General features: G+C 35.4%; 1 protein-coding gene across 1 annotated transcript in view; it reads left to right on the forward strand.

Annotated features, from left to right (window-relative positions):
• The first annotated feature begins 2,602 nt into the window (after window positions 1-2,602).
• Window positions 2,603-12,438, forward strand: part of LOC113230712 — a 47,328-nt gene continuing 37,492 nt past the window's right edge. The window contains exons 1-4 of the mRNA XM_026464761.1: window positions 2,603-2,691; window positions 7,217-7,347; window positions 7,588-7,789; window positions 8,311-8,518. Coding sequence (XP_026320546.1) covers window positions 2,672-2,691; window positions 7,217-7,347; window positions 7,588-7,789; window positions 8,311-8,518 — 561 coding nt within the window. The 5' untranslated portion in view covers window positions 2,603-2,671. The remainder of the gene's footprint in view (window positions 2,692-7,216; window positions 7,348-7,587; window positions 7,790-8,310; window positions 8,519-12,438) is intronic.

The following is a 12,438-nucleotide window of genomic DNA, read 5'->3' on the forward strand; positions in this document are numbered from 1 at the left end:
TCTGTTTACTATATTAGATAGTACTTTTTAGTGTCTTTGGACATTGTTTATAGGGCAAAAATCTGGTACACCTCAGGGTAGCGCTTTAGGTCCAATACGATTTTAATAGAATTACGTTACTTATTTCACCGATTGTAATAAGTAAGTTTATTTAATGACATTTTCTAGAACTTTTCGAACACACTGTCTTGATTTGAACATTTAAAAGGAGTCAATTTCGAAACACCTTGTACTCACAATGTAGCACTTTAAAACACATTAGTAACTTAAGACAAGACCTCAATATTAGCCTCTGTGCAATCAATACCGAAAAGCCTCATATATCAAACGGTCACGCTCTAATAAAACTATCATGAATCGATTTGAGAGCCGGTTCATTATATCGATTTACAATCGATTCATTAAAGTAACACCTCTAATGACAGTTGAAAAAAGAAGATCGTGATTATAGAACGTCTCAATTTAATTTGAAGGTTTGTTTTTATTGATCGATCGTGTTTTTGAAGCTATTGTAAAAATATCTATATATTTTTATACGTATTTGTGTGTGTTCAATGTAATGTAATTTATATTAAAATATGTAACTTACGAGAGTTAGCAAGGTAACAACATTTTAACAATGCCAAGTTTGGCATTGTTGGCTATTTCTCCTTTATATATGCAGTAATATTAATTTTCTCTCAATAAGTATTCAAGGTCGTTAAATACAGTCTTTTGAACATTTTCTTCAATTTGAATGAAATTTGAAGAATCAAAATAGTAATGACGTGCATCGAAGTAGATTTAGTAAACAACCGACAACAAATATTGGAACAGGCATAGCATCCGCTCAATTAAACGGCGGACGACAAGTAATTAATTAAATAATAAAAAACCTTCGGCAAATAAAAAATGATTAATCAAATATTTGCTTGTCACACAGACTGGGAAATGTTAGCTGACTACCACTGACCTTGGCCATTGCATTCTTTTCGATTACGTGGTTCACAGTTTTGATACCGATTTATTTTACATTTTAAATTGGCCAGGTTCTTGTTTCAAATATAAGCGGATAAGTATTTTTTATTTCTAAAATGCCAATTTACAAATTTGCTAGTAAGGAATTTGTTTAAGCAAGATTAAATTATGTAGATAAATGAATAAACAAACAGTACCAAGCAATCAATTGATTATATTTTATACATATATACATGATTATGAATTGCATTTATTATTGCATAGTATTTTAACACTATTAACCTTTTCAATTGTCCCTCACACAAACGTCATTACAAAAACCCGAAATATTCGTAACACCATTACTGTTTTTTTGCAACACAAAAAACTTTCTTGTTCAAGAAATTTTATTGATATTATGGATCGAACTTAGGTTTTCGCGATTGCTACACATTCGATTTTGTTTCGGATCTAAATTATGTAGATACGGTAGAAATATATTTATGTATATGTCGCGTGTACTATGAATAGTTTTTGATAAATTAAAAAAGGGTAGAACCAATAGTTTTGTAAGTATACCTAGTTCGGAATAGGGTAGTTGGCATTAATATTAGACGACTGTTTTATGATCGTTACCATCTCCGTCAGCTGTGACCACAGAGACAGTACAGACCAAACTCGACTCCAGACTCGACTAAATTAAAAGATGCTGATACGAATGAAGCTTCATACTCGACATTGTGTTTTAATTAGGTCGAGTATTACTTATTTGACAGTTATTGTTTATTGATTATTGTAGATGAGAACGAGTGTAGACCCTCAGATCTCGAAACGTTGGTTTTTGAAGAAACAAGTATACACGATTTACATCCGAAGATATTAAATAGTATTCCTGTACTTTTCTGAAAACTTTCCCTAACTTATAGCTGTGCAAAACTTTATTTTATTACTTTAGAAAAGAGGACGTATTTTGGTATAATATTGTCTAAAACTTATTAGTAACTTATTACTGTTACTTATTACTATTGAACAAACGCATATAGGAATTCGCAAAGTCTGTTTATCCTATCTGTAGCTCAGCGGTAAAGTGGTTGCCCTAGATTAGCATTACTATAGACGCAGGTTAGAGTCCTGTCAGATCGAAGGATTTTTTCTTAAAAAAATTTTTGTTCTATGATATCAAGTGATGTGAAGAACAAGTCGTGCGCCTGTTGGTAAGCGACACGCCTGTCCATAACAGTTGCAGTGCCACTCAAAGCTTTAAATCGCAAAGATCTGAGTGGCGCTGCCACAGTGCCCGTCACCCTGAGACACAAGTTGACAAGTCGCATGTGCCTATAATTACACCAGAACCCTTACCCTTCAAAACCAGAACGCAATATAATGCTCACATTACTTTTGGCGGCAGAAATAGGCGAAGTGGTAGTACTTCCCTGGACGACCTCTTTCACAAGGAGCTCTATTGCTACATTTGAAGAACAGAAAGATTTGAATTTCCTTCTCTTATCAGATTTGTGGCAAAGTACAATGTCTAATATCAATATGTTTTTCTTCTATAGAAAGCCCTGACTGATCAGTGTTCTCTTTTCAGGGTGGAGGAGGAGGAGAGGTTGAGGGGTGCGGGGGAGGGACGGGCGATGCGGGCGGCGCGGAATGCACATGCTGGGCCGCGCCGCCCACGCCTCTGTCAGCATCCCTCGCCGCCTCGCTGCACCCACTGCGAGCCCTTGATCTCATGCCGCCCCCTTTACTCAGGTAAGATTTTTTCTTCATAGTATTGCTAGACTGATATGTAGGAGAATTTACTGTAATCTTCTTGACTTCTGTGCTATGAGTACCAGAGCAACGGAATTCATTCCGGGGCACTACCCGGAACACGCAGACCAGAACCAATTTACAAAAGTTCTCAAATTGGTCCTACCGGGAATCGAACCCGGGATCTCTGCATCCAGTATCCACAGTGAAAACCATTGGGCTACCGAGGTCGCAAATCTTTATTTTTCTTATACGTGTCAGCTCGAACATTTACATTCTTTTAGAACCTTTCTTCGTCAAGTAATAAAGATTGTTCTTTTTAACCGACTTAAAAAAGGAGGAGGCTTTCTATTCGGCTGTGTTTTTTTGTATGTATGTTACGCGATAACTCCGGATTTGTGAACCGAGTTTGGTGATCCTTTTTTTTTGTTGGAAAGAGGGTACCTCAGTAGTGGTCCCATTTAAATTTGAAGAAAATATTCCACCTCTACGGGTGGCAAACCAGGGCATGAATTACTTTTGAGGTCGGTTTTTTAGTACTCTGTACTGAGATTATTTATTAGCAAAAAAGTCGTTAAAAACAAAAACAAAAGATCTGCAACAAGTACACAGAAAAATTCGTAAGGTTTACTGGTACCTCGTTTCGTACCTCAGTTGGAAGAGCGTTGGTCACGGTATACTGAAGACGCAGGTTCAAATGCAGCCAGTTCGAAGCAGTTTTTCTTAGTGTTCGATCTTTGTATTAATAATTATTTTCATTGTCTTTCAAATATTCTATTATCTTTTTACTATTAAATTGGTGTATGTATATGTAAATATATCCTTATGGTCTGTTATATGATAATTTGTTAATATTAAATTCTTCCAACGTCACACAAGTGGCCAACCGCATACTTCTTTGGCAATGTGACTATATCATGAAATTCAATCACGTAAAATTTAAACACTGCGAATACCAAAGCTCTTAGTATCCGAGTCATTGTCAAGACAATGACCTACGAAAAGCCTCACTATGATGACTTTTGCAAACAAAAATATTCAAGTACTAAAGTCTATTTTTTATAAGATTGTATGTAACAGGATTGTAAATTTCATTTTTCGATTAATGTAATTTAAATGACTACATTGGTTCACTTTTACGACTGATTTAATGATTTTCATTAAAAATATTATGCCGTAATAATTATATACTAAAAGTAGGTGTTTCATTTTGCCTGTCATTTACTTTTAATTTTATAACTAGCTAAGCAAATTTTACGTAGAAATTAAAATTGTTTAATTTTCAACTCTATAGCCTAACCAAGAGACAGGCAACGAGGCAGATTCACCTGAGAATATTTGTCTTATGATTAATATTCTGTTTTTAAATCATGCATTAATTTAACATCAACACCTATTTTTGCGATAGGAGAATGCAAGGACAGAGTCTTGTCCAAATAGCGGTTCACCATATTATCGGATTGAGCAGGCAAAATAAAACTATATGTCTATGCAATAAGAACCAAAAACGGCAAAGGAGGACGCCTCTCGGTACAGGCGAAACGAACAACGTCTTTTTTGCTCTTATTTCAATTTTAAGTCTTTTATTTGGGATTGTTCATCCATATTGGTTAGTAAAACAAAGAAACACTTATGTTAGTATGAATGAATGAAATATTCTTTATTGCACATTGAAATCTACATTTCTATTGAATTGATATTCAATTATTTTTATTGTGAAATTGCTCCACTAGTTTTTTATAATTGTTAATACAAAGATCGAATGAAATGAAAATGAATGAATATCAATTAAATAAAAATTTAAATACAGTGAATAACAACATCTCTAGCCGGGACTGGCAGCTGTAAATGTATCTAACTGGGTGACGAAATACTTTCATAGATTTCTCGTAGATGGCGCTACGGCTAAAAAGTCGTTGAAAAACCAAAATACAAAAGATATGACAACAAGCACTTAGAAAAATTCGTGAGGCTCGCTGGTTTGTTCCGTGGCTTAGTTGGCGTAACCTATCACGACTGGCTGGTTTGCTAGAAGACGTCGGTTCGAATCCGGCCGGATCAAAGGAATTTTTTCTAAGTATTCGATCTTTGTATTAATAATTGTACGTAAGTATAACAGAGTAAGCCTATGTACAACAGGCGGCCTTATTGCTAAGAAGCAATTTCTTCCAGGCAACCTTAGGACAGAAATTTGAGAGTTGGAAAGGGGGGTGCAACCAAAGAATATCTTGTAATAAAAACGTTTTAAATAAATACACTACTCATCAATAAAGTGAACATATATATAAATAGTAATAACTACATATATTATCAGATATTACATAAATATTAATATATAATAGTAAGTTACTTATAAACTTTTGTAGGACAATAAAATAAATTATAAATAGTGATAACAATAAATAAATTTACAAAGGAAGATTATAGGTACCACTAAACAAAAAGAAAATAAAATTAAGCGAATGTAGCGGAAAAACCAGAGTTCGCGGTTAAGGAAATGTTACTTAACACGTCGTTTGAAGGAATCAAGAGAAGGGGATCGTCAAATTGATTCAGGAAGAGAAAAAGTGCATGTTTAGTATGAGTGTATCAGAAGACCGAAGAGGACGGCAGAGCGAAGAAGAGTGAAAAGTAAAACGTTCTGTAAGGTAAAGAGGCGTAATGGGATAGAATAAAGTAGAGTAAAGAAGGGAAAGTGTGTGAAGGTCACCCCGGTGGATGGGCAGCCACGTAAGTTAAAAGAAAACTGGGAAACATGGTCAAACTTACGAAGTTCGAAGATAAATCTTACACACATATTTCGGAGCCGTTCCAATTTATTAAGTAGGCTGATTGTCAAATTCGGACAACATGCATCTGCATAGTCCAGTATCGGATGTAGGATGCTCTGAGCCAGCATAATTTTAGTTTTAATAGGCAAATAGTTCTTAAGTCTTCTAAGCGAAAAATGTGCTCCAAACACCTTAGTACTGACATCTTAAAGTATAAATATTTAGGTACTAGGTTTCATATGAAGTTTGGTTCAGTCTTCAAGGAATGAACAAGGATTCGAAGTTATAATCATCATTAAAAAGCCGATCTAATTAATGGTTTGCAGGGTGCGCGCTAGATGCGTAGGTCCCGGGTTTGATTCCCGGTAGGACCAATTTGGAAAATAAACTTTTCTAAAACGACTCTGGTCTGTGTGTTCCAGGTAATGCTCTGGAGTGAATTCCACTGCTCTGGTACTCATAATACAGAGAATTCCCTAATTTGAGATCAGGCCATTGATATTATTCTCTGGCATGTTAATAAATTATTATTTTGATAATTATTTTATACCTTGATAATCTTGATACTGATTGCAAATAATATTATGACGTTTTACTATCATTTGTTTTTGTGAAATTACTACACTAGTTTGTTATAATTATTAATACGAAGACCGAACACAATGAAATATTTCTTCGATCTCAAAGGACTCGAATGTCAATCTAAGGCAATTATTTTGATATTTATAAAATTAATTGGAACAACAAAATGTTACTGCTGCAAATGTCATGTCATGTGCTTGCATCTTAGAGGACGGAAAAGTTTGCATCAAAGACGGATCCAATTCGTAAAACGTCAATCTCAAAAAGTCACAAACCAAATGGTTTTCCCAAAGATTTTTCTTCGTGTTTATTTAATTTTTGCACTGTTTGTCATCTTTAGTAAATATCAAATAGCATGGATAATTATCGGATATATATCGCATATAATTTCGAACCTTAGAATGAATCCTGCAAGCAATGATAAATGTAAATGTAGGAAGTTTAGAATGAGGAGAACGTGTAGGAATCACCTTCCCTCAAAACAAAGCAAAAAAAGAATTCATTATTTATTATATAAATACTTTTATATTTTTTCTTATTGCTTAGACATAAAACTTTTACTAATCAGCTTAAACTGATTCCACGTTGACAAAAAAAGTAACTCTCATAAGATTTAGTATTCAGGAAACCACAAAAACCAGTAATAGTTACTGCAGTGCTTGTTCGGTTAAACAGTACATTAATTTTACCGATTTTATTGCATGTCATCAAAAACGTAAAAGTTAATTATACTTTCAAACATTTATATGCAACAAATTGCTCATTACCAACAATCATTCAATCGGAGGTGAATCTACTGAAGGCTGATTTGCAAAATAAGAATATGTACTTATTTATTTCAACTCCGAGTAGAAAAATATTAGGAATAAGGATCGAGAAGCGAGTTTTTATTGTCATTTTTGTCAAGTGTGACGCCATTTTGAATTATTGAATCTCGGTATTTTGGTACTCATTGTACAACATATTGAAAACCGAGACACACATGAAGCGGTACCTAGCCACCATAATGCTATTAACTTTATTATTGGTTAGTTCTCCGTTAATGTTAGAGTTAAGTAAGTTTAGTTTAAAAAAATACTAGCTTTCTCAGTTACCCGTTAGAAAGAACTTTTGTAACAAAATTAGATGGGGACAGATTGTTTATACGAGTTAGCTGATGTTGATATGTACAGGTCAAATCCTCTCTATACGGAAGAAGAAGAGCAAGAGGTAGTGATAATAGTGGACTCCCTGGAGGACTCCGTGGAGGGTGAGGTCACTGAACCTCCACGCGTGCCCAGACGGGCGCCATCAACTTCTTCAGGTAAGAAACCATATATATGTATGATTTCAAAGAATTCTTAAAAACCTGTGAAAAGCTGTTAATATATACATGCCGTAGTCCGTAGAGCCATAATGATAATATGGTGCACAAGTTGAAGTTCTGTGTTCTTAGCACAGCTTACAACAATAGCCAAGAACAGTCGGCGGCGTTCCACATGTGATGCAATAGTCGTCAAAAATAATGTTTAGCATGAGTAAAAGTACTGTGTATTTCCCACAGGCTATGGCAGCGCCGGCGGTAGTCACGGCCGCGTATCTCCGCACTTACCAAAGAACGATAGCTTCGAAACCAAGCCGCGGCGCCTCTCCGATTCCGACAAACAAGAAGGATCTCAGACCACTTCCGACTCAGATCAGAGTCCAGACTGCACCCTGTCCCGTAGCCTTAAAGAAGATATTAGGGCTTGTTTAGGGAATTACCAGTGGGTATTTTATTTTAATACTCCCTGATCGTGTTCCATGTGTCTATGAATAAATTAACTATACCTATATCCAGAATTGAAAAAACTAGTTCGTCAAGATGAGTTTGATTTCTTTCTTTTTCCATATCTCTGCCTCTCTCTTTCTTCCATTAATCTTTATGATTGTCTCGTGTCGAATGATTGATATGAATCAGTTCAAAGTTGCAATTGAATCGCCCATTTATAACCTCTTTCAAAAAAAGAAGAGGTTCTCAATGCGATTGAATTTTTTCGTTTTTGTGTGTGTGTTACGCAATTCCTTCGATATTTTGTGACCTCTGAGAGTGGCAAATTAGGGAATTATTGTATTTCACCCACTTTCCGTTAACCGATTTGAATAAAACTTAGCAAATAGATTTAAGATATAGAGAATTACACAAACTTTTGATATCGGCTTACTTTTTTTTATAAAAAAAGTAATAATTATCGTTATTCATTTATACATAAAGAAGCTACCAAAATTATAATATTTATTTATGCAGATGGGAAAAAGACGTAGGCATAGTTGTAGAAGCTGCAGTGCGAGGCGCGGGCGGCGTGACGGCTGCGCGTGCGCGTCTTCACGCTGCATTGCTGGCACTACACGACCCACCCGCTATACATCGTATGCCCGCTTTGCCTTACTGTGGTCCTGGTGTACGACCGGGCGATGTCACTATGATGCCGAAGACATCGGAAATGTCTTTACTGGTAAGTGCACTTTTTGTCACATTTATACCTAAATAAGCAAGGACTGCGGTACTTGGACCGTTAGCCTTAACCTGTGTATAGACATATCTATCGAAAAAAGGAAGATTGTAGTATTCATCATATTTAAAAGATTTTGCGAAACCCTTTTAAAACGTCTGTACTTTGATTTAACCTTCAATCTACTAAACAACGCTATTTACAGAATTTGCGTTTAAAGGAAATTGCTGGGTAGGTAATTTACACAGCTTTGAAGGTCAAAGCAAGAGATAAACTATTAAACTAAAAATTAAACCCCTTGAAGAAAAATTACGATCCGGAAAAAAGCAATTTCTTACTACGCAATTTTCTCATAATCCACTACTAACAAACTTGGAAACGCATTAAAATGTAATAACAGTGAGGTTGTGGGACCAGGTAAGTGCATCCAATAACTTCCGGACGGCGTCTCTTGGGTAATTTAATGCTTGTTATTGAAGTTAGATAAGCAAAATTTTTATAAATGAGTTCACAGACGTCCTCGAACATTATGAATGGGATTGTTTTTTAAAATGTATTTTTCTACGGAACTCTGGTTACGTCTTTCGTAAAAGAATAGATTTGCATATCTAAATAATAGGTATCCAAACACAAACCTGCCAGTTTTCGGCGCACGACGTCTTCAGGACGCGGTTCCCGGTTAAGTTTTCTACCTTTACCAAAAAGACTTTTGTTATGATATTAAGTGACAGCAAAGATATGAAGGACACTGCCACTGCGTCTGTTCCCCCTTACTAACAAGTTGACAACTGCCATGAAAATTATAATTTCACCAGCAGCCTGACCCTTCAAAACCGAAACACAGTACTCACATTACTGCTTGGCGGCTGAAATAGATAAGGCAGCAGTACCTCACTGGACGAACTCTTTCACAACGAGCTGTACTGCTGCTAAGAGTTTTTTTTCTAGTCTTTATTAAGTATAGTACTACTATTTCTTAAGTTCTTCTTCCTTGCGGAAAGGCAAAGGTCTATGGGCCGTGCAGCGTAGTTTTAGTCTTAATTTCATGTTAAGTGACTGAAACCAAGTCTTCAGTTTTCGAAACTTCAATAGATTTTCCATCAGATCGAAGCCAAGTTTTTTAATTGGGAAGAGGAAAACAAAATAAGGCACTATTTCCCTTCATTGATGTTTTGTAAATACTTGTCATTTAAACATGTTAATTACGTTGAAGGTCTCATTTTTCTGTCAATACAAACATTTTGTTGAAACTTGACAGTCAACACAATTGTCGCCATTTCGGTATACAAATTACACTCCTAGAGTCGTATTCTAGAACTCTACTCAATGCTCAAGTCAGGACTTGAGTATGATCCAAAGCACTAGAAATCATACTCAAGTCCTTGCCGTTTGGGTCGTATTTCCAGTGCTTGAAATCATACTCAAGTCTGCTCAAATCCTGACTTGAGCATTGAGTATAGGTCTGGAATACGACCCTAAATGATAAAATAACGAAATTTGTAACGTAGCAGTAGATCTCCTTGTGAAACAGTTCGTCGAGGGAAGTACTGCCACTTTACTTATTTTTGCTAGTTTTTTTGAGAAAAAATAAGAAGAAAAAATAAAACAAATTTTTGCCACGCCGGTTTTACGCCGATAAAGTTTAGAGTGTTTAGTCAGGATTACGAAAAGTCTTGTGTGTTAGATTTTGCACCGTCCATAATGAAGTGAACAAATTAAAAATGTTGTGGTGTGCACAGCTTACCTTTAAAAAAGATTTGATTAAGTTTCCATCTATTTGAGCATATAGGAATCATTATGTATCGTCACTTTTGAACGCTATTCCTATTCAATTTTGGGTGCCGTGTTGCCGGCTTACCGTATAATGGCAAAGACATGGTGGTGTCATTGACGTTCCGTCTTTCCGATTGAATACTAATTAATACTAATTATCATCAAATGTTCTACATGGGTCTTACTAATTATCTTCAGGTAATTTGTCACTGGTCTACTAATTATCTACATCGACATATAAAGGATTTCTTATTTAGGTGTGCATGCTTCGACTTCATCGTGACTTTGTGAGAGATGAGATGGAAGTCAGATGCATACTTATTTTATTATAAAAAAACTTCAGATAATTATCACTGTTACTTCTAATTCTCTCCAAGTAATTAGGTAAAACGGCAATACTGTTACATACAGAATAATAGAAACAGTGGTTTAAATGGCAACACTGAGACGGAAAGACAGAATATATACGGACTGTCTTTCGCTTTATGCTGTTAGTCGGCAGTATCATTGACTTTATCTAAAATTAGAAATCTAGTTAATCTTAAATTATTAACATCCGTTCCATTCAAATTTTATTGTTGTAAGGATGTTAAAACTATCATCACAGATTGATCTTTGTATATCGCTACATTTAACAAGTAAAATGTAACAGTATTAAAGCGATATTTTGTGTGATTGTTCACAAGGTTGTAGTTTGTTATGTGAAGGTTTATTGTGAACATTTACTTTCAAAGATATTAAGTTTACGTACATTTATTTGGAGAAGCATTCACACTCAGAATCGGATACAGACAAGGTCTTAGAATGATTGTCTACTAGATCAGAAAGTCTAGGTTGCAAATTGACTAAATATCAATAAGAGCAGGTTCTAAAATGATTGAAATTAATATAGTTACACCTTAATAAGTTCATTATTATAATTAAAAACAAGGCGTGTTTTATTTTTTTCGGAATGTCAGTAGTGAAATTGTTGTGACACCACATATTTATTTTATCTACCATTAATGATTATTATACTCTGCCTATTATCGTGTTTACATATTTTAATCTTACCATATAGATACACCTTTAAGTTGTTTATAATCGTGTGTATAGATTTGATAACAGCACAGGATAGAGAACAATTGAAAAGAATAGAGGAGTTCTTTTTTAACGCTGTGTGCGTTAAAAAAGAACTCCTCTATTCTTTTGCTCATGGCCCCACACTACGAAAATCCTGTATCGCGGCTGCCATGGACACACGCGTATACAACCACAAATTACACCCAAACTCACGAGAGAAATAAATGTATAAAGGAATCGAACCCGAGACCTCTGCTTGAGAGGCGGTATGTCGAACTCTGAGGTTACCATGGCTTCAAAATAAAATATGCAAAATTGTATTATGAATAAGACACAACAAATACATATCAGGTTTTTAAACGTTTCATCCGAGGGAGTACTGCTATCGTACCTATTTCTTTCGCCAAACAGTACTTAGAGCAATACTCCGTTCCGATTTTGAAGGGTCGTTTATCAACTTTTGGGCTAAGATCCTCATGTTCATTGGTAGATTTCGTAGTTTCGCTGGTACGTTTACTAATGTAAATAATATATTTATTTATTAACGCACACACTCAACATAGCCCCGCACTAGGGATTATTAAATTGCTTGATTACAAATTTAATAAATAAATGTATCGTTTTCAGGAGTAAACGTAGCAGCTAACTTTGGGAACTTTGTGGTTCTTCAAAAAAGCGAGTTAACAAAGACCTCAAAATCAGGCAACGCCATCTCTTCTGGTGTTGCATATGTATATTGCCTTATTCTATATTTAAAAAAACTTCATTTCTGATAGCTGTGTTTTGCGACAATACATTTGAGTACCAGTAGTGTTCCTTGTGAAAGAGTTCGCCCAGGGTAGTATTGCCACCTTACCTATTTCTGCAGCCAAGCAGTAATATCAGCATTACTGTGTTCCAGTTTTGAACAGTAAGGGTGCTGGTGAAATTACAGGCACATGGGACTTATCAACTTATATCCCAGGGTGATAGGCACAGTGGTAGTGCCCCTCAGATCTTTGCAATTTAAAGCTCAGAGTGACACTGTAATTGTTATGGACAAGGGTGTAGCTTACCATCAAGCGTACGATATGTTCGTCCCGTCACTC

This window comes from Hyposmocoma kahamanoa, unplaced genomic scaffold (assembly GCF_003589595.1).
Source record: "Hyposmocoma kahamanoa isolate Upper Pololo Valley unplaced genomic scaffold, ASM358959v1 64, whole genome shotgun sequence".
In the NCBI taxonomy this organism is placed as follows: Eukaryota; Metazoa; Arthropoda; class Insecta; order Lepidoptera; family Cosmopterigidae; genus Hyposmocoma; species Hyposmocoma kahamanoa.